Source organism: Schistocerca serialis, chromosome 4 (genome assembly GCF_023864345.2).
Source record: "Schistocerca serialis cubense isolate TAMUIC-IGC-003099 chromosome 4, iqSchSeri2.2, whole genome shotgun sequence".
NCBI lineage: Eukaryota > Metazoa > Arthropoda > Insecta > Orthoptera > Acrididae > Schistocerca > Schistocerca serialis.
Genome location: NC_064641.1, coordinates 710,353,862 through 710,377,905, shown reverse-complemented (window position 1 = coordinate 710,377,905; position 24,044 = coordinate 710,353,862). Strand labels below are relative to the sequence as shown.

The 24,044-nt window shown below is 41.7% G+C and overlaps 1 protein-coding gene across 1 annotated transcript in view; it reads left to right on the top strand.

Annotated features, from left to right (window-relative positions):
* Positions 1 to 24,044, top strand: part of LOC126474865 (rap guanine nucleotide exchange factor 4) — a 429,508-nt gene that overhangs the window by 343,888 nt on the left and 61,576 nt on the right. Inside the window, exons 12-15 of the mRNA XM_050102345.1 lie at positions 4,799 to 5,046; positions 6,297 to 6,422; positions 6,510 to 6,688; positions 19,879 to 20,108. Of these exons, the coding sequence (XP_049958302.1) occupies positions 4,799 to 5,046; positions 6,297 to 6,422; positions 6,510 to 6,688; positions 19,879 to 20,108 (783 nt within the window). The remainder of the gene's footprint in view (positions 1 to 4,798; positions 5,047 to 6,296; positions 6,423 to 6,509; positions 6,689 to 19,878; positions 20,109 to 24,044) is intronic.

The following is a 24,044-nucleotide window of genomic DNA, read 5'->3' as shown; positions in this document are numbered from 1 at the left end:
ATCTCTGAATCGAACTTTGGCCTATTCAGGGCACAACCCTTTGATCCTCTGTTCCATTTTACAAAAATCAACACACCCCCTTGCTCCTCAACAGTTTCCACATGTTATCTTCAACCAGTTGCATAGCTTTGAACACCCAGTGTACATCAGACTACACGCCTGGTGACAGACAGTTTCATATGGCCAAATGTGGAGGAGGATTGTAAGCTCTTTAATTAATTCATGCGTTCCACACCACACGAGCAAGGTATCACACCATGCTCAACTACCCCTAGGTCACTTTGAAGTCCCAAAACGAGATTTTCAGCATTTTTATGTCAATTTCATGGGCTCACTACCCATCTCTGATTCTCTCATAGTCATCGGTACGTCTTGTTGGTTATCAGTCACATCACTCGATTGGTAGAAGTTCTGGTTATGACATTATGGCCAAGCCCACCACCAAAGCCTTTATCAACAAGTGAATTTTGCAGTTTAATTGTCCAACATCCATAATAACCAACCAATATTGGCAGATTGAGTTGGCACTTTTCCTTGAGTGTGAAAAGTGGGCAGCACCCATTGATGTAGAACAACAGTGTACCATCCACAGAGCAATAGACTCACTGAGTGGTGGCATCGAACCTTATGGGCAGGTCTCGTGTGCCACAGCAGACATGGGACAAAGACACTACATAATCTTGGGAGTGTGTACGGCCCAGAAACATGTCTTTGGAGCTTCACTTTCTGTATGGCAAAATGCTCTCATTACCTGCTGACCTGATTTCACATGTAAAACATCACATTACTCACCTCTTCATCCCTCCCACTCTTGTTTAATCTGTGCCTGAGGCATTTCTCCACAACACTCTACAAGACTGTGAGTTTATAACATTATGTGATGACACAATCTGACCAGCGTTACAACCCCCCTCTACTCATGCCTCCACATGATACTTTCACAGGACAACCATACCTTTCACATGGGAAACCTACTATGGTGTTTGTCAATCACTTTAACCTGACATGGATTCTGCAAGCTCTACATATCAATGAACCCTTCCAACCAACCTTCACTATTTTTTGGCTTTCGAAATGCACCTCAATGTTCACAGATTTCTTCCTGAAGATCTTAAAATCAAGTTGTTCAGAAATGGTCTCAGTGAGGGGCTGCATTCAAACAACCAGACACAGACAGCTCTGTCACCTGTCACTTCAAGACAACCTTTAATGTACCACACAAAGGCAGTACTGCCATTCTCATCTGTCACTTCTCTGCTGATGATCTTCTCACCATCACAGCTCCCCAATGTTTTTCTTTGTGTCACGCATTCTCACCAGCACCATGTGGCCCTGGTTACACCTTTACCACCCCTCCAACACCACCACATAGAGAAGCTTCAGCTGTGCCCATCATGCCTTTTGTTCCCTTCCGCCTTCCCCCTTCCCCCTTCTCCTTCCCCCTTCTCTCCTTCCCCCCCTTCCCCCCCTTCCCCCTCCTTCCCCCTCCTTCCCCCCTTCCCCCCTTTCCCCCTTCCCCCCTTCCCCCTTCCCCCTTCCCCCTTCCCCCCCTCCCCCTTCCCCCCTTCCCTCCTCCCCCCACCCCCCTCCCCCCTCCCCCCTTCCCCACCCCTCAGGCCTATGTCCACAGTGCACCAAACAAAATAAAATTATTTCGCACTGTTACATTGTTGTTTCAAGATGGCAGGCCCATACCTATTCCTTTGTTATTGCTTCATCTAAAACAATAATAAATTGTTTTGTCATGCATCCAAGTGAGCAGCAGTAATATAAAATATACAGCGAACAAGGTAAGAAAAAGTTTATGGTCTATGCAAGAAAAAAGACCCATATTATTAGCTAGCTGCACAATCCCACAATGATGAGATATTGAGATAATGAGTAATTGAATAAGTGGTTGCCTGGGATCTGATGCAACTGTGCTGTTTAATGTTCCAAGTGGGTCATTACTGTGAGGTAACATTTGTCTGTGGCAACAGAGAGATAAAATGAAAGTTCATTTCATTATTATTGAATTAAACAGCGCTTTAGCACCTATTATGTAAGTTTATGTTATCACTGTTTATTTAAACTAAGATTAAACAGTGATTTTTGCTCTTACATGTTTAGCTTGGTAACATAAAGACAGATGTTCTTTCAAAGTGTACAAAGTATGCCACCCACCCACTTGAGGGTTAATAGATTTTGAAAAGTTCATATTTAGTCATGAGTGTGTAATCCCAAATTAACTCAAGTGCTTTTGATAGTCAATTTTTTCTCTGTTTATTTTGAGCAACTGTTAGGAACAATTCATTGTTCATTACCAGTAATTTGAATAAAACATCATCCGTCCTATTGCTACCATAGTTAATTAATTAATTCATTCATTCAGCCATTGTGCTCTGAGCACCCATCAAGAAGGAGAGTCTTTAGGGATGTGAAACCAGTCAAGATGTTTATTGCCAAAAGACAATAAAACTGTAGAAACCTAATCTGTGTACTGTATTAACAATAAACTTCAGTATACAGCAAAATGATATTCATACTTATTTGAACTAAGTGTGATTAAGTAAGTTAAAAAGAAAGCTGTTACTCTGGAAGGAAAAGTAGATAATTCCATAAGGAAACAGGAAGTGAAAGTATCCGAAATAAGCAAATGCCTTGTGAGGTGACAGGCAGGTTCAGCTGATGCTTGTAGGTTAACTGAATGGTGTAGTATAAATCTGGACAGAAAGTCACAAGAAGGTAGTGTGTTGGAGCCATGACATCACATACTGAGTCTCTGGCATTTGTGGGGTACACTGACCATGAAGTAATCTGTGGCTGTCAAAAGGGTAATAGGTAAAGTGAGGAGTTACTATGAGTGATTTGTCCCAGGCAAGTGGCCATTGCAAGTTGGTGTATGGTGTGACAGAGGCAATATGGAGGAAACTCAAAGGCTACAAATTATTTCACAGCTGCTGCATGAGGAAAACAAGTACTAATACATTACATAATGGGTAACTGCACCAAAAAAGCACACTTTAAAGTCAATGAAATAACATTTACGACTATCGTGAAACATAATGGTCCCAGTATGAATCCTTATGGCATTCCATGTGTTGTGTTCTCACATACTGAAAATAGTTTTAAAAAAATCTGACACTTTCTGTCCATGAGACCCTCTGATTTCTGTTATGAAGGTAAGAGTATGCCCATGCAAGAAAGATGTCATAACACTTAATTTGCTGAAGAGAATTTTGCCATCCAAAGTATGTGGAAAGATCAAAAAATCCTATCAACAGGATAATGTTTTCTGATCAACACTTCCAGACCCTCATTTGTGTGGTTTTGTATTGCTTTCTCTGTGGACAATATTTTACAAAAACCAAACTGAGAGGGAGTTAACAGGTTTACAGATCTGATTAATATTTACCTTGCTGACTATATTCATTTTACATCAAATCATTCTCCAAACTGCTTAAATATTGTTGAGAGTACTCTACAGTGAATAAAGCTCTCTCTTCCTGGCCTTAGTTGCTTTCATCTCAGACAATAACTATGCTTTACCTCTGCTTCGACTATTATTGTTCATTCCCTGTTGTAAAGGAAAACTGGATTCATAGTGCTGTATAAATGTTTGTAGGTAATAACTAAATAGCCCCTCTACTGTGTGTCCTTGCTTAACTTCTTCACATAGTTCATCGAGAAAATTCTCTCTACATTATGTGGGTGGTCAGCACTTATGATTCTGTGAAACTGTACACAACATTTCTCAGTTGGAACTAACTGACGGAGATGCTTTATTGGTTCCTTGAGATGCTTTATTGGTTCCATTTGACCATCATCTTCTGGCAAACTATTTACTATGGATCTAACATCTATTTCATGAAACGCAGTTTGATTTAAAAATAAATTATCAATTTTTCCTTGCACTATGTCATATTCTTGTTGAGAACATTATTGTCTGACCCAAACCAAAGTTGATATTGTGTTACTTGAAGTGTCCTCTGTCAGTATTACCCAAGATGAAATCAATATTAAAATCTCCACAGTCAATGATTTCCAGTTATTTCTACTAAGTCTTATTATACCGTTACTACATTCTTTATGAAGTGTAAAACTGTCGTCTTGCATATTTCTGTTACTAAAGTTCAGCACTGAAAGAGCTTTTGAATTTAGTACTCCTTAAAGTTTTTGGCCTGGAACCTAATTCAACTTTTTTAAATAATAACCACCACCCATTACTATCTTGTATCCTCCTAAATGAGTCAGTTTAATTTATCTGATGTCTCAGTTATATTCTCCTACGTGTAGCACATCTGTATATGTTTAGATATTTCAGTTTCCCCCATCTGAGAAATAAGTATCATTTAACAGTCTTTCCCTGTTTTGATTCAAAAGTCCTCATTTATAATGACTGTTAAGCATTGTGCCATACAAACTATTCACACAAGCTTATTAATTTTAATTTTCCTTAAGTAGTAGAACAAATACAAATTTGAAAAAAGTCTTGATAGTACACTTGATATTAAATGTGGTTGTTAGAATTTGCTGCATTTGCTGTCGTGTAGTCATTTTCTTTAATAACAAAATTGTGCTACTCCCTGACAGATTTTGCAGGTGTTTTTCATCATATAGTGTTATTTATATTCTTGCAATAATTAATTTTGGACTTAATATGAATGTTTTTTGATTATGAGGATTGTGTAACACAATCTTTCTTGTTATACTTCTCACAAGTTCTTCACCCAGGGAATCTAACTGCTGCACACATATATATTGACTTCCCTACAATATGACTAAAAAAGAATTTAATTATGGGTATTTTCTTTTGCAGTTATCTTCAGAGTATACTGTGCAGATCACACATATTGTACTCTGAGGTTTCCTGTATGTACTACAGCTGAAACCATAAAATTATGTGCTGCAGACAAGTTAAAAATCAGGCATGATGACCTTGTTCTTGTTGAAGTGAAGTCATCTGGGGAGAGAGTTATTTTTCGTGATAATGACATCAGTATACCAACAGGCTTAAGCCTCAATGGGAGAATTTTTGTTTCACCTAAGGATCACATCGATGCTTTGGTGAGAATTAAATCTTGAAGGTACAATGTAATCATAAATTTTCATATTTGTACACTGCACATGAAAAAGTTTAAAATTGTTGTCAGATTTTAAGTAATTTATGTGATATTGTTGAAATCGTTATTCGTTACTGTTCTGGAAACATGACATCAGAAGACAAACCAGTAAGTATACTTATATTTGCTGAATTTTATAAACGGTTTTACAGTAGAAAATTAAAAATTTTAAGTGAGATTTAATCATACAGCCTCATATGTACACATAGCAACTTTTGAACTTCTTCGAGTAAGTGATCATCTGCATTAATATGCATATGAATAAAGGTCACTGTCCACCAAATAAAACAGACTTCGATCAGCAGAGAAATATTGCAAACAAAGTAGTAAACTGCTAAGCTTTCTGTCTTCCTACAGAGCTTAAAAAAAAAAAATACACACACACACACACACACACACACACACACACAGTGTTTTCATCCAGCACTACAGCCTGACTGGATTGATCTTGGTGGTTGGTGGTGACGGAAACATGAAACAGGTGTAGGGGAATGGGAGGGGGGACCAGAAAGTGCTAGCAATAATAGTGCCGGTCCGGAAATTGCCACTTCCTGTTGGGGAGGTACCCAATACCTTTGGGTGGAGATAGAAGTTTGTTAGGGGAAGCATTAAGAAGATGATATAGAGTGAATTTGGGGAACAGATGTAAGAGAAAGAAACAAGGAAGGAAAAATACAGTGAGTTACTGAGGAGTAGTAAATGAGGAGTATGAGACTACATCGGGAAGAAACTGCTACTACTAGTACTTCTACATCTACTTGTGCTTGTTTCTCACCACAAGCATAGTCTTGATTTATGATAACTTATTTGATGTTATTCTTTCTTCTTCAATTAACTATTCTTTCATTTGATTTCTTCTTCCTCTCTACAATTTTTTCTGTAATTAGGTTCCCCATACTTCCTATTATCCTTTCTGTGACTTCTAAGATCTCACATTTTCAAATCCTGAACAGTACTAACAGTCAGTTTTTCACTTTCATTCTGTCCAAGATCCTTTGGTGATCAGTATTCTTAAAGCCATAATGTCTGTTTCTATCCAATCCTTTCCTCTAGGAGAACAAGCCTCTTGATTTGAAAAATAGAAATTATGCATCTTTCTATGTATTTCCATTTGTTATTGTTTGGCGGATAGATGGTTCCTATTCATAGTATAAATTAAAATTAGTAATACTTTTTTGTATAAACGTTTTGCAGACATGCTTAGCAGAACAGGAAAGTCATACAGAGGGAATGGATGTAGACTTGGAACTGTTCAGTACAAAAGAACTTGCCTATCATATGACACTCTTTGACTGGGATCTATTTTGGTGTGTCCATGAGGTATGGATTTGTTTACTGTAATGACTTAATTACCCATGGTTAATACATATAACTGACAGAACTGTTTTTAAATTTTTTTGTTTATAGTATGAACTGATATATCACACCTTTGGCCGACATCATTTTGGCCAAATAACTGCAAATTTAGATGTCTTCTTGCGCCGTTTCAACGAAATTCAGTTTTGGGTTGTGACGGAACTGTGTCTCACCCAGTCTCTTGGCAAGAGGGTGCAAATTCTCAGAAAATTCATAAAACTTGCTGCCTAGTAAGTACTGAATCCTTTTTAAGAATTCTAACAGCTCAGTAACCATTGTCTATATTATAAAATTGTAATTTCAGTTTACTAACATTAGATGTAAAAGATGTACTTGTTAAATTGGATGAGTACTTTGGTGATGCTGCCAATGACTGTTAGATGAACACTGAATTTCAGGTTTTTGCAATAACAAATTACTACTTTTGTGGTAGAATAAAAGATGTTAGCAATGGACACACAAGAACATGCGGCTTAATTGCAGGCTAATAGATCTCTACTCTTTCCACTAGAAAAACGCCTTGAAAACAAAGGAAATGGAAGTGAGAAACAGTGAAATTCTACAAGTTAACTGCAGTAAATCACCAATTCTTTCTAGATATTTTAGTCAGTGTGCCAAATGACACATTGTGTGTAGTTAGCTAATATGTTGCCCGTGGTGGTCAAGGTGTAGTAGAGGTCTCCAGTTCGACAGGTGTTCATCCCAGGAGCATACCAAAAAGCTGTGCCCTTATTGAAGGACATGTGTAGCAGTGCATTATTGATGCCCTTGCAAGAGATGCAAATGGAGGCATGACAACAGAATTTCGGGTCACCTGCTGCTGCTGTTGCTGCTGCTGTTTTGGTTTCCATTTGTTGGACTGGTATGAGACAGCTCTCTAGCACCCACTGCAGGTCCGGGGTAAGAAAAGGCCTGAGGTATTCCTGCCTGTCGTAAGAGGCGACTAAAAGGAGTCCCTCCCCCTGCTTCCAGAGACGGATGGTTCAACGACTTACATTTTTGGTCATTTTGGTTTTTTGCTTATTTTTGTTTCTTCCTGCCTTTGTTTGTTTCTTTTCTTTGTTCTTCTCCCTCTCTCACTGTCTTCCTTACTTTTTACCTTGCCTTCTTGTCCACCCTATGGTCTCCCCCCCCCCCCCCCCCCCACCTTTTTTTTTTTTTTTCTTCTCCCTGTGCGTGCCTGAAGGCCACACACATAGCCGGTGATGCGGTAACGCGTAATTCCCCCTGCCCTGGGTAGACAAGTAAGGCACGCACGTACCCCCTGGTAAAGGCCAGGCCCAGGGAGGGGTGGTTGTCTGAGCTGACACCTTCAGACCATACCGATTCGTCCTTCCGTCAGTTTCTCGGGAGGTGTAAAAATTCACCTAAGGCGGGAGCGCCCTCTGAGAGGGTCCCCACAAGGAAGGAGTGCGCCATCGGAGACACTGGCAATCATGGGGATTTCTCTTCTTCTTATCTCTCGACTTCCGCCCCAAAAATGGAAGCTTGACGAGCCACCAGTGACAAAAGTACTACCAGCTGCCCCAGAGTTCCTTGTAGTTTCTATATCTGAGGATGGAAGGGATTTTTCATCTGTCAACCCTTTTATTATTCAGAAGGGCATAGATGCCATAGCCGGACCTGTCAAGTCTTGTACCAGGATGCGTAACAGTACCTTGCTGTTAGAAACTGAGAGCGCCTTTCTGCCACAAAAACTCCTTCAGGCCACACTCCTGTACACGTTCCCTGTCCGGGTGGAGGCTCACCGCACTTGAATTTGTCACGTGGTGTGGTATCTACTAGATCGCTCGACGGATTGCCTGATGAGGAGATTCAGTCTTTCCTCACTGAGCAGGGAATGATGGCTGCCCATAGGGTCATGAAAAAGGTCAACAATGACCTTGTACTGACCTGGACATTTTTTTTGACCTTTGATAGTGTTCAGCTGCTGGCTATGAGGTTATTTCTGTTCGCTCCTATGTCCCGACACCTATGCGCTGCTACCAGTGTCAGTTTATTAATCACACCCTCCAGTCTTGTTCTAATGCTGCTAAATGCGTCACTTATGGCAGGGACGCCCATGAGGGTGACTGTCCACCTTTGTCTCCTCGTTGCGTGAACTGTCAGGGTGACCATGCAGCGTCCTCCTGCAACTGTCCCATCTACATGGATGAACGCCGTATACAGGAAATTCGGGTCAAAGAGAAAGTGTCCGCCTTGGCTGCTCACAAGCTATTTGCTATTAGGAAGCCCACGCTGCTCCCAGCAGGGAAATACAGTACTGTCCTCGCCTCTCCTCGGCCTACCAGGGGGGTGTCGACGCAGACAGGCGATCTGACCTTTAGCGCTACAGTCATCCGTTTGGCCAGTGCTAAGATCGCCCAGTCAACATCTCCTCTTCCTCCCATCACCCCTAAGACACAAGCACCTTCATCAGCTTCTGCCAAGACTAAGACCCAGAAGTCAGATGCTGCACAGGCCTTCAAGAAAGCAACCGTCCCCTGAAGACTTCCTACGTACCCCGAACTCCCAGCCATCGACCAGTACTTCGACTAAATGACCTTCCAAGAAGGTTCATAGGAAGCAAAGTTATCTTTCTCTGCCATGGCGTGTTTCTTCTCCTGCACCACCCAGCAGTTGCTGCCCCAGGCTGTCATCCGTTTTGCCTGACCGCACCACTGGTAGCCGAACATCTGGCCATTCACCGGCTGAGGAAGCTCCCCTTCCGGCCATCTTAACATGGTGGCCAACGAACCTATTGAAAAAATGGATGATGACTCTCTGCATACTGATAGCAGCAGCAGCAGTGCTCGCTCAAAGCCAGGCCCTCAGCAGCCTTCGAGGTGACCCCTTCTTGCTTCTCCTTTTTCTTTTCCTTCTCACGATGGCTTTTCTTCATTGGAATATTCGCGGCATTTGCTCCAACCGAGAGGACTTAAAGTTGCTGCTATGCTTGCGCTGTCCACTCATAGTAGCTCTCCAGGAAACGAAGCTACGCCCGTGCGACTTGGCACAATATACCTCTGTGCGTTTTGACGTACCTCCTGTGGCAGGTATTCTGGCTCATGGAGGGGTTATGTTGCTGGTCCGGGATGATATCTACTATGATCCCATCACATTGCACACTGATCTGCAGGCAGTTGCCATCCGAATCACTCTCTCCACTTTTACATTTTCCATTTGTACCGTTTACACTCCATTGTCGTCTGCTGGTACTAGGGCAGACTTGATGCAAATTATTGCTCAGCTACCTGCATCATTTATGTTGACTGGAGACTTCAATGCCCACCATCCCCTTTGGGGCTCTCCAGCATCGTGCCCGAGAGACCTTTTCAACCACCTCAATCTTGTCTGCCTCAATACTTCTCTTTCGGACACAACTCACACCTATTCCCATTTAGACCTCTCTATATGTACTACCCAACTTGCACGATGGTTTGAGTGGTACGCTCTTTCTGATATGTATTCAAGTGACCACTTCCCTTGTGTTATCCATCTCCTTCATCATACCCCATCTCCATGCTCAACTAGTTGGAACATCTCCAAAGCGGACTGGGGGCTCTTCTCTTCCAGGGCGACATTTCAGGATCAAAACTTCGCAAGCTGTGATAGTCGGGTCACACACCTCACAGAAGTCATTCTCACTGCTGCTGAATATTCCATCCCTCATACTAATTCTTCTCCATGTTGCGTACCAGTTCCCTGGTGGATCGCAGCATGTAGAGACGCTTTACATGCTCGTCGACGTGCTTTACGCACCTTTAAATGCCACCCTACGATGGCGAATTGTATTAATTATAAACGATTACGTGCGCAGTGTTGTCGTGTTATTAAAGTAAGCAAGAAAGCCAGATGGGCTACTTTCACAAGCTCCTTAAACGTTTTTACTCATTCTTCTATTGTCTGGGGTAGCCTGCTCTGGCTATCTGGCACTAAGGTCCACTCACCAGTTTCTGGGTTGATGGTCACGAATGACGTCCTTGTGGCCCCTGAGGATGTCTCTAATGCCTTCGGCTGATTTTTCGCGGAAGTTTCGAGCTCCGCTCATTACCACCCTGCCTTCCTCCTCCGAAAACAGGCAGAGGAGGCAAGACCACCTAACTTCCGCTCCTCGAATCATGAAAGTTATAATGCTCCATTCACCATGCAGGAACTAGAAAGTGCACTTGCCCAGTCATGGTCCTCCACTCTGGGGCCTGATTATATTCATATTCAGATACTGAAGAACCTTTCTCCTGTGGGTAAAGGTTTTCTTCTTCGTACTTATAATTGCATCTGGATTGAGGGTCATGTTCCCACATGCTGGCGTGAATCTATTGTTGTCCCAATTCCTAAGCCGGGGAAGGACAAGCACTTGCCTTCCAGTTATTGACCCATTTCCCTTACCAGCTGTGTCTGTAAGGTGCTGGAATGAATGGTTAACTCTCGTTTGGTTTGGCTGCTCGAGTCTCGACGCCTACTTACCAATGTACAATGTGGATTTCGTAGGCGCCGCTCTGCTGTTGACCATCTGGTTACCTTGTCGACCTTCATTATGAATAACTTCTTGCGGAAGTGCCAGACAGTGGCTGTGTTCTTTGATTTGGAAAAGGCTTACGACACCTGTTGGAGGGCGGGCATTCTCCGCACGATGCATACATGGGGCCTTCGCTGTCACCTACCTCTTTTTATTCGTGCATTTTTAATGGATCGACAGTTCAGGGTACATGTGGGTTCTGTCCTGTCAGACACCTTTCGCCAGGAGAATGGGGTGCCACAGGGCTCAGTTTTGAGCGTCGCTCTCTTCGCCATAGTGATCAATCCAATAATGGATTGCCTCCCAGCTGATGTATCTGGCTCCCTTTTCGTGGACGATTTTACCATCTACTGCAGCGCGCAGTGTGCATGTTTCCTGGAGCACTGTCTTCAGCGTTGTCTTGACCGTCTTTACTCCTTGGGTGGATTGGCTTCCGTTTTTCTGCTGAGAAAACGGTCTGTACTAACTTCTGGTGCTACAAAGAGTTTCTTCCACCGTCCTTACATCTCGGTCCCGTTGCTCTCCCATTCGTGGAGACAACAACATTTTTAGGTCTTCCATTTGACAGGAAACTTAGCTCCACATGTGTCATATTTGGCTGCCCATTGTACCCGTTCCCTAAATGTCCTCAGTGTTCTCAGCGGTACGTCGTGAGAAGCGGATCGAACCGTCCTACTTCGCCTATATCGGTCGATCATCCACTCAAAGCTGGATTATGAGAGCTTTGTCTACTCCTCTGCACGGCCGTCCATCTTACGCTGCCTTAACTCTATACAACATGGGGGGTTACGTCTTGTGATCAGAACATTCTATACTAGTCCCATCGAGAGTCTTCATGCTGAAGCTGGTGAATTATTGCTGTGGCATGCCGATTGGTCTACACTTACTGAAAACAAGGTTCGGGCCTTGAAACCTCTCCCCAGGGCTTGGACGACCTCTTCACACCGTTCTCGGTGGACACTGCTGGTTCAGCCATCGCCATCTGCTGACGGCTGCGCCAGCACCGTTCTGCCTATGTGGGCAGTTGCTGACGGTACGCCACATTTTAATGTCCTGTTCGAATTTTAATACACTGTGCATTGATCTTGGCCTGCCATGTACTCTTTATGACATTTTAGCAGATGACCCAGGAGCAGCTGCCTGCATTCTTCGTTTTATCCACTTGACAAACCTGTCTAAGGCCATTTGATTATGCTGTTTTCTTTTAATCCCTTGACTGTTAATGTGCCTTTTATAGTGTTGTCCTTTTTAGTTCCTGTTTTAACCTTGTGCCTCGCAGTGCATTCATAACTTCGTCTGGGCGCTAATGACCACTGCAGTTGTGCGCCCTAAAACCACAAAAAAAAAAAAAAAAAAAAAAAAAATAAAAATGCTCTCCAGCCTTGTCACTTAGTTATTCTCTTCATTTCAGCATAACTGTTGCAGCCTACATTATCAGCAATTTGCTTCATATACTCATATGTATTTCTGTCTTGCTGCCTAGAAATCAAAGTCATCCTCTCCCTTCCATTTTTTGATCTACATCTACATTTATACTCCGCAAGCCACCCAATGGTGTGTGGCGGAGGGCACTTTACGTGCCACTGTCATTACCTCCCATTCCTGTTCCAGTCGCGTACGGTTCGCGGGAAGAACGACTGTCTGAAAGCCTCCGTGCGCGCTCTAATCTCTCTAATTTTACATTCGTGATCTCCTCGGGAGGCATAAGTAGGGGGAAGCAATATATTCGATACTTCATCCAGAAACGCACCCTCTCGAAACCTGGACAGCAAGCTACACCGCGATGCAGAGCGCCTCTCTTGCAGAGTCTGCCACTTGAGTTTATTAAACATCTTCGTAGCGCTATCACGGTTACCAAATAACCCTGTGACGAAACGCGCCGCTCTTCTTTGGATCTTCTCTATCTCCTCCGTCAAACCGATCTGGTACGGATCCCACACTGATGAGCAATACTCAAGTATAGGTTGAACGAGTGTTTTGTAAGTCACCTCCTTTGTTGATGGACTACATTTTCTAAGCACTCTCCCAATGAATCTCAACCTGGTACCCACCTTACCAACAATTAATTTTATATGATCATTCCACTTCAAATCGTTCCACACGCATACTCCCAGATATTTTACAGAAGTAACTGCTACTAGTGTTTGTTCCGCTATCATATAATCATACAATAAAGGATCCTTCTTTCTATGTATTCGCAATACATTACATTTGTCTATGTTAAGGGACAGTTGCCACTCCCTGCACCAAGTGCCTATCCGCTGCAGATCTTCCTGCATTTCGCTACAATTTTCTAATGCTGCAACTTCTCTGTATACTACAGCATCATCCGCGAAAAGCCGCATGGAACTTCCGACACTATCTACTAGGTCATTTATATATATTGTGAATAGCAATGGTCCCATAACACTCCCCTGTGGCACGCCAGAGGTTGCTTTAACATCTGTAGACGTCTCTCCATTGATAACAACATGCTGTGTTCTGTTTGCTAAAAACTTTTCAATCCAGCCACACAGCTGGTCTGATATTCCGTAGGCTCTTACTTTGTTTATCAGGCGACAGTGCGGAACTGTATCAAACGCCTTCCGGAAGTCAAGAAAAATAGCATCTACCTGGGAGCCTGTATCTAATATTTTATGGGTCTCATGAACAAATAAAGCGAGTTGGGTCTCACACAATCGCTGTTTCCGGAATCCATGTTGATTCCTACATAGTAGATTCTGGGTTTCCAAAAACGACATGATACTCGAGCAAAAAACATGTTCTAAAATTCTACAACAGATCGACGTCAGAGGTGTAGGTCTATAGTTTTGCGCATCTGCTCGACGACCCTTCTTGAAGACTGGGACTACCTGTGCTCTTTTCCAATCATTTGGAACCCTCCGTTCCTCTAGAGACTTGCGGTACACGGCTGTTAGAAGGGGGGCAAGTTCTTTCGCGTACTCTGTGTAGAATCGAATTGGTATTCCGTCAGGTCCAGTGGACTTTCCTCTATTGAGTGATTCCAGTTGCTTTTCTATTCCTTGGACACTTATTTCGATGTCAGCCATTTTTTTGTTTGTGCGAGGATTTAGAGAAGGAACTGCAGTGCGGTCTTCCTCTGTGAAACAGCTTTGGAAAAAGGTGTTTAGTATTTCAGCTTTACGCATGTCATCCTCTGTTTCAATGCCATCATCATCCCGGAGTGTCTGGATATGCTGTTTCGAGCCACTTACTGATTTAACGTAAGACCAGAACTTCCGAGGATTTTCTGTCAAGTCGGTACATAGAATTTTACTTTCGAATTCACTGAACGCTTCATGCATAGCCCTCCTTACGCTAAGTTTGACATCGTTTAGCTTCTGTTTGTCTGAGAGGTTTTGGCTGAGTTTAAACTTGGAGTGAAGCTCTCTTTGCTTTCGCAGTAGTTTCCTAACTTTGTTGTTGTACCACGGTGGGTTTTTCCCGTCCCTCACAGTTTTACTCAGCACGTACCTGTCTAAAACGCATTTTACGATTGCCTTGAACTTTTTCCATAAACACTCAACATTGTCAGTGTCGGAACAGAAATTTTCATTTTGATCTGTTAGCCAGTCTGAAATCTGCCTTCTATTACTCTTGCTAAACAGATAAACCTTCCTCTCTTTTTTTATATTCCTATTAACCTCCATATTCAGGGATGCTGCAACGGCCTTATGATCACTGATTCCCTGTTCTGTACATACAGAGTCGAAAAGTTCGGGTCTGTTTGTTATCAGTAGGCCCAAGATGTTATCTCCACGAGTCAGTTCTCTGTTTAATTGCTCGAGGTAATTTTTGGATAGTGCACTCAGTATAATGTCACTCGATGCTCTGTCCCTACCACCCGTCCTAAACATCTGAGTGTCCCAGTCTATATCTGGTAAATTGAAATCTCCACCTAAGACTATAACATGATGAGAAAATTTATGTGAAATGTATTCCAAATTTTCTCTCAGTTGTTCTGCCACTAATGCTGCTGAGTCGGGAGGTCAATAAAAGGAGCCGATTATTAACCTAGCTCGGTTGTTGAGTGTAACCTCCACCCATAATAATTCACAGGAACTATCCACGCCTACTTCACTACAGGATAAACTACTACTAACAGCGACGAACACTCCACCACCAGTTGCATGCAATCTATCCTTTCTAAACACCGTCTGTACCTTTGTAAAAATTTCGGCAGAATTTATCTCTGGCTTAAGCCAGCTTTCTGTACCTATAACGATTTCAGCTTCGGTGCTTTCTATCAGCGCTTGAAGTTCTGGTACTTTACCAACGCAGCTTTGACAGTTGACAATTACAATACCGATTGCTGCTTGGTCCCCGCATGTCCTGACTTTGCCCCGCACCCGTTGAGGTTGTTGCCCTTTCTGTACTTTCCCAAGGCCATCTAACCTATAAAGCCACCCAGCCCACACCACACAACCCCTGCTACCCGTGTAGCCGCTTGTTGCGTGTAGTGGACTCCTGACCTATCCAGCGGAACCCGAAACCCCACCACCCTATGGCGCAAGTCGAGGAATCTGCAGCCCACACGGTCGCAGAACCGTCTCAGCCTCTGATTCAGACCCTCCACTCGGCTCTGTACCAAAGGTCCGCAGTCAGTCCTGTCGACGATGCTGCAGATGGTGAGCTCTGCTTTCATCCCGCTAGTGAGACTGGCAGTCTTCACCAAATCAGATAGCCGCCGGAAGCCAGAGAGGATTTCCTCCGATCCATAGTGACACACATCATTGGTGCCGACATGAGCGACCACCTGCAGATGGGTGCACCCTGTACCCTTCATGGCATCCGGAAGGACCCTTTCCACATCTGGAATGACTCCCCCCGGTATGCACATGGAGTGCACATTGGTTTTCTTCCCCTCTCTTGCTGCCATTTCACTAAGGGGCCCCATTACGCGCCTGACGTTGGAGCTCCCAACTACCAGTAAGCCCACCCTCTGCGACCGCCTGGATCTTGCAGACTGAGGGGCAACCTCTGGAACAGGACAAGCAGCCATGTCAGGCCGAAGATCAGTATCAGCCTGAGACAGAGCCTGAAACCGGTTTGTCAGACAAACTGGAGAGGCCTTCCGTTCAGCCCTCCGGAATGTCTTTCGCCCCCTGCCACACCTTGAGACGACCTCCCACTCTACTACAGGTGAGGGATCAGCCTCAATGCGGGCAGTATCCCGGGCAACCACAGTCGTAGTCCGTCCGGGGGATGCGTGGGACGAGCTGGCCGTCCCCGACAAACCCCCATCCGGACCCCCACAGTGATGCCCATTGGCAACAGCCTCAAGCTGTGTGACCGAAGCCAACACTGCCTGAAGCTGGGAGCGAAGGGATGCCAACTCAGCCTGCATCCGAACACAGCAGTTGCAGTCCCTATCCATGCTAAAAACTGTTTTGCAAAGAACGTCTGAACTAATCTACAGAGAGCGCAAACAAATCGACAAAATTTAAACGGTTATTAAAATACAAGATTGCCTAGTAAATGCAGTAATGCTGCTACTTGCGCACTGCTGACACTGCTTGGCGGCGGAAGGAGACTACGCGAATTTACACTATTCAGGTACTAAAACGCGATGCTACAACTCTCAAATACTATAACACGCCCGAAATTTATGAATTAAACAATGCAAGTACCAAAAACACGCAAAGAAATTAAGAATTAAACTATGTAACAAACGAGTGAGCTAGGAGTATACGACTTGCTGCTGCAGCTGCTTATCCAACGGCGGCAGGGAGCACACTTGTGAGTATTTTTGGTGCTTGTGAAACTTCACAGATTTGCATATATTTCTTTTTGCTTTCTTTGTTAGTGTAGTATAATAATTGCTTTCATTTCAAAATCTGATGACGATTCTTCATATGAGTGCACTGCTTGGGCTAATGATGCTTGTTGTCATCGCTGCTGCTGCTACCGCCACCGCCACCGCCACCGCCATTGCCATTGCCATTGTCACCACCACCACCACCACCACCACCACCAGTGTTTCATCCAAGATTTTTACTAGCGTAGGATCTACTACATGTTTGTTACAATTCATTTTGCATTTTCTTCCTACAGTAGGCAGATATTTTTTTAACACCAGAACAATGGGTACAGTATTACACCATTACAGGTGACAGAAGTTCATTTACAACACTAAGAATATAAGGTGTGAAATTGACTGATATACAACATGAAGAAAGAAGACACAGTCAAAGTACAGCAAATGTACGTACACAACACCACTGAATATAGTGTGGAGCCAACATACAAGTACAGCAATGGCTGCCATGGGCAGATCCTGATGGAAGCAAGATGGCAGTTAACATGCTCCTTAAATACTTTTCAGGCACAGTGTAAGATGTAGTTCAAGTACCTCCAGAATATTTCTGTGAGCAGCTGCTCATTGCCTTAAATTGCTGTTTCACTGGATTAACTGAAATCTTCAATTTCACCAGCTCACAACCAAACTGTCACCTTTTAAACTAATGTAGGCCTACATTACAGCTTTGTCTCTCATCAAAACCTACATTTCAAGAAAATAAAGTAGCTACAAAAAAAAGTCATTGTTCTCTTCTCTTGCTGTTTGTGCATGCATGACATCACATGCCACAGCATTATTATGTCATAGGACAAAGCCAACATCAGATATCATTAAGATCAGCTGACTCTATTCATCGGGCACACAGGCACCTGAAGACGATGAGCAGCTAGATTGTAGAAATATTATGCAGTTGTTATCGTATCATCTTAAATAATTTATGTGAACCATTTAAGTAGTTGTTATGACAAGGAAATCTTAAAACAGTGCAGTTAGTAACAAATGTCAGCACTTTGAGTAAAGTGGTTGCATGTCTGCCCTTGTGAACTATGTTAAAGGTCGTGATGGCTCTGTCTCATGCTCTGCTTTGCTACTCTCAGGAACTGTGATGTTTCTTTCAACTTCAACATATAGTTGAGATTGATATTCGAAAGTATCATATACCAAAACTTGTAGCTCTATTTAAATTTCTGTAAATAGTTTTACTTTGTCAGAAAGGCATATAACTGACTTTTGTTAGTCACCATCCTGGCTACTCAAGGGGGAGGACTAGAAAAATACTAAATTTAATGGAGTACAGAAAGTGTTCTAGTCCTCATTATATTTTTTGAGTAACAGTATTTCAGTGTTTCAGCTACTTTTCCCCCCTTTAAAACTTATTTGTGCTACTGGATCTGAGTCCTGGATGCCCTTAGTCATTTAGCCAATTCACTGAATTATGATCCCAGGCCTCATTTTGCAAAAGACTATATATTTCTGAATTGGAGACCTATGCAATCTTGAGAGTACAGAAGCAGATGTCATGTATCAAACTATACCAATGGGACATAGCCAGGCCATTCTGAGAACGTTTTGCAACACCAGCAACTTATCATTTAGCACTTCCCTCCCTTCCCCCCCCCCCCCCCCCCCTCCTCATTCCTTTTTCCTCATATATTTTCACCCATGCACCCATGTCAGATTTTCCTGCTTACTGCGATACGCACTATATACAGATCTTGCACTTGGGCATACTAACTATGATATGTCCCGAAATGTTGGCTTTTGTCATTTGGGCCTTGAACCGATCCTGGACTTAACATAATACTTAATACCTGCAAAAATGGAAATATGTACTCATTATTAAAATTTAAGTTTAGTTTGTTGATTTGCATTTAAAGAATGATTACTGTGTTCCATACTATGAAATTTTTATATAAAATAGAAACAGTGCTTTATTAAAATGTAAATTGACGAAATCCTCAGTTGAATAAAAATAGTGGGTCACTCGCCAAAATAAACTCAAGAATAGTGCTACTTACAGCATTACAACAACAACAACTAAAACTAATATGAGGAACTCGGTCACTACAGAAGAGGAATTGTAAGTCACTCTTGGTAAAGGGACTGGTAGTTCATAAGCTTGCATACTTTTTCCCATTGTTTTCATGTGAGGTATTTTTCTTAGTTCTTGTTTGGAAATTATGAAGTAGGCATTTTTCTCATTCTACTACTGTTAATTTATCGTTACTGTTCCCTCTTATATTTTGATTTAGTGTTTCAGTTTTTCTTCTTGATTTGTAGCTTGATTTTTGGAATGTCATTTTGCTTGCTTGTTGTTGTTGTTGTTGTTGTTGTTGTTGACTGATGATCTTCATAATTGTTACTAATATGTGTTGACATTCTATGTGAAAGACCCACATTTGGGTTCCCACCTTACACACTGTCACCCCCACCTCCTAGCCCCCCATCCCACCCACCACCTTCTTTCCACTCCTTGGGCAGTTTCTTTCCTCATTCAGACATTTTCAAAGGATCCAGTGATTCTGAAACCTCATAATTCATGTTCACCTGACAGCCATATCTGGTAGCATTTCCTAGATATCAAATCTATTTCATGAGGATGACCGTTACAGTTAGTGTTATTTTTAAATTTCATATTTGATTTTTCTGATGTTTTCTAAAGACAAACATTTTGTCAGTGAACTAGTTTTGCTACAAACTGTGCAGACATGATATGCAACAGCTGCCACAAAACCATTCCTTAAGTCATAGCAAGATTTCACAGGGCAAGGGATAAATGCGGAGAGGGTGAAAAATTAAATTTTCTGTAGTTCAGTTCCACCTGATAGAGGAAACCTTGAAATACTTGGTTAAAGTAATAAGTGTATGTGTGGCCTGTAAAAGCCTTCAGAATGTCTTTCTAAACATGTTACATTCACATCTAACTGTGTAATTTGATTTTTCCATAATTCAATAGGATCAGTCTTAAAACTAATTTCCATTTCAAGCATACTGGAATATGCCACAAAATTAATGTGTTTTCATGATTTATGGGATGGTTTTCTTGTGGTGACATTTTGAAATGATAATTAAATATTACTTTAATACTATAAAATTAAGTGTGGATCTTTGTCCTTTTCCAGCTGCAAGGAGTATCAAAACATCAATGCATTTTTTGCTATAGTTATGGGTCTCAGTAACGTAGCAGTTAGCAGGCTGTCTCTAACGTGGGAAAAACTCCCTTCAAAGTTTCGTAAACTGTACACTGAATTTGAAGGTTTGATAGATCCAAGCAGAAACCACAGGACATACAGGATAGCTGTGGGAAAAATGCAGCCTCCAATGATTCCCTTCATGCCACTTCTTTTAAAAGGTACTACTGGATAACATTTTCTCTTTGTTGAATAAATTCTTTGATACTTGGAAAACATTTAAAATATAATTGTGAAGACTGAATGAATACTAGGAAGATTGTTCAAAGTGTGAAACATCTGTTTCTGCACCAGAATTTGAGTCAAAGAAGCTGATAATGTGTGTTCCGTTTTGCAGCCTAACATTTCCCTTGTGTTGCAGACTTCCTGACAATACACATTGTAACTCTCCTACTCTCAGCTGTTCATGAAGAATGAATTGATAGAGAATTTCACTGTAATTGCAGTTGACTCCAAAATAATAAGTTTGCTGTAATGTGTGTAAAATTGTTCAAAAGCAGGAAGCAAAGCACTTATTGTAATTATGTTTATGGATTGATGATAGTTGACCATAGTCATTCGATTATTTGCAGCAATTCCTTGGTTCTTATTGATCATCATACAACATGCTGAACTAGTGATTTTTTAAAATTAAATTCAACATCTAAATTTAGTAATTCTTACATATTTTCAAATTTTCTTGAACAAGTAATATTCAAAACATATCTTTCCACTCTGCTTGCTCAGCCATCGCTTTTTACACTAACAGTCATACTAAAACTGTTCACACTGCCTCCCTTTATACAACTGTACTGACTGCTTGGGATGCTACAACAGTCTTATAACAACAGCTCCTCCCAAAGTCCTGACATAAAATAAAAAACAATGATATACTGACAGAAAAAAATCACGTCACCAAGAAGGGATTATGCAACATAAACAAAAGTTGGTAGGTGTGTTTCTACACCTAAAAGATGATGTCTATTGAAGTTTTGCACCAGTCACATGAGAGTTGAGCAAGCAGTGCCACTATGAGGATGCAAGTCAGGTTTGCATTAAATACACACTATAACGGTCATAAGCATTAGTTACCTTTGAGGTTGAATGTGACGAGTTCTTGATAGTCAAGAAAGTCTTTAAGGCAACAAAGACACCATTATCAACACCTCACTGAGTTTGAATGGGGTCGTGTTAACAGGACTATGAGAAGCTGCATGTTTCTTCTGCGATACTGCACATAGACTTGACACCAATGTACCCATTGTACATGATGACTGGCAGTGTCATCATGAGAATGTATGGTAGCAGGAATATGGATGGCCATGTGGCACTACAGAGAGGGATGACAATTGTGTTCGGTATATGGCTCTAGTGCATCATACTGCATCTGCAGCAGCAATATGAGCGGCAGATGGCATCACAGTAACACAAAAACTGTTACAAATTAGTTACTTCAAGGACAGCTCCAAACCAGACACCCCGAAGCATGTGTTCCATTGACTCCAAATGACTGCCATTTTCAACTTTAGTAGTGTCAAACGAGAGCTCATTGGGGGGGCAAGGTGGAGGTCTGTTGTGTTTTGTGCTGAAAGCTGGTTCTGCCTCTGTGCCAGTGATGACTATTTGTTGGTATAAGGATGCCAGTTGAGGGCCTAAAACCAGCCTGTCTGTGCGCTAGACACACTGGACCTGTATCTGGAGTTATAGTCTGGGGTGCAATTTTATGACATCAAGAGCAGTCTAATGGTTATCTCGCACACCCCAATTGCAAATTTGTACATCAGTCTTCTGATTCGACCTGATTTGCTACCATTCATGAAAAGCGTTCCAGGAGGTGTTTTCCAACAGGATAATGCTGACCCACATAACACTGTTGTAACTCAAGATGCTCTGTAGAGTTTAAACATATTCCCTTCGTTTACTTGATCACAAATCTGTCTCCATTTGAGCACATATAGGACATCATTGGACGATAACTCCAGCTTCATCCACAACCTGCATTAACCATTCCATTATTGACTGACCAGGTGCAACAGGCATGGAACTCTCTCCCACAAACTGACATCCAACACCTGTAAATCACAATGCATGCACGTTTGCATGCTTGAGTTCAACATTCTGGTGGTTACACTGTTTATTTATATACTAGAATTTCACATTTCCAGTGGCTTACATCATGTCTACATTAATTTTTGCTCTGTCAGTGTATTTCACATACAAATAAAATGCAACATAAAGGTTTTTAAAAGTTAACAAATAGTTATTCTCATATTTTGCTCCTTTTGTGTAATATTTATAATAATTTGAGTTTAGGAAAATTAATTTTTGAAAAACTGCATTGTTGTGAAATATTTTTTATTCTGTATCATATTTGGAAAAGGTAAGTCAAAAATTTCTTAATATCTGTTTTGTATGCTACAGGATTACTCACGATTCTTATTTCCTAAATCTCTGCTTCAAAAGTTAATCTATAATGTTTTGTCTGATTTTTGCCTACAAAACTGGAAAATTCAACTTACCAATACTGTGCTGCAAGATAAAATGGTGAGGCCAATACCTGTTGAAAGGAACTCCTGTAATTAAAACATATTACAGCAGTTTTTTTAACATTAACTGAATTGTGCATCAGTGGTTAACAGAAGTTGCTAGATTTTATATGGCAGTCTGAAAACTGACTTAATATTATGTCTCTTAGAGGTTACACGTAACAATAGAAATGTTCGACAAAGACCATTCTTATGGCAAAATGGCATACAGCAAGCTGTTAGAAGTCTACACTCCAAACATTATTTCAGAAAATTACACCAAAATATAAGATGTCTTAGGGGAACTCTTTCTCCAATTATTAGTCACAAGATTACAACAGTAGTCAACAATTCATTGTTTTTATTCAATGTACATACAATAATGATACAGCACACACAATACAATATCAATACAGTAGCCATCCCCGAAGAGCATAAGTACATGTCATATTGACCAATACAAAGATAAATCTCATTTTTATATCACAGTTAACTTATGAATCCATGCTTGCTCTTGCTCTACATCATTTGCCCCCTCCCCTTTTAGGAGTGCTTAGCTTGGCAATTAATGTGCGTTATATGTATATTGACGTGGTCTGTCAGGTCCATCAACTGGATTGAACTTGAAAACCCAGGGTGACCCGGACCATTGAGTGTCGACAAAGTACTTGTCTACCAGACTGAGTAAACACCATCGGCTTTATGATCTGTTCAGTCAGAGAAATGTTTCTGATCTTGTCTGACATGTTATGTAGGGAACAAAACAATTCGGCTCTTTCACTGCATGGTTCATGCAGCCATGTATCAGAGTATGCTGGCTTAAGGCAGTCAACTGACCCAGTGCCTAGTTTACCATTTTTTTTTCATTTATAAATGTTTTGTCGCTCCTGTCAGTGACATAAAAGGCCCCTGATACGAAGGGGAAGAGGAAGCCTAGTGGTGCCTTCTCTAATCCAAACAAACTCGCATTTGAAGAAGTGGTTTTTGGAAGAACATTGGTTTTCTCCATGTCACAGCAGTCTGATGGATTTGACGAGTTGCACACGAGTTTTCCAGGTATGTAAAAATGTGGCATATTACCAAACCAACAGATTGAAATGATGAGAGGGTAGGGAATATTTGCCCAGTATTTTCAGTTGCTCTCCATAGACTAATTGGACAGAGGAACACCTTAAGTCTTGTTTAATTACTGTGCGGAGTCCTAGAAGTATTAACAGTAGTGCTGTTGTCCTGGATTTTGTATGGCTGCCTAAAGCTGCTTTCACGGTGGAGTGCATAGGTTCTATCGTCTTGTTGCTATCAGGATGGTAGCTCTTAATTAATATGTGTTTGCACCTACATAATTTCAGGAGCTCCTCGAACAGTTGGCAAACTGCTTACCCCTGTCCATGGTAATACTTTGAGGAATGCCAAACCTGTAGAATCAAGCAGGGATCAAGGCTCCGGTGGCAGAAATTTCTGCACAGCCTCAGGCCACCTGGTGAATCTATCTGTCATGATAATTAGAAAAAAAAGCCTTCTGAAAAGGAGAGTGACTAACAATATCCAAAGGCAAGTGTGAGAATCTCTCCGAAGAAGACGGGAAGTTTTCCA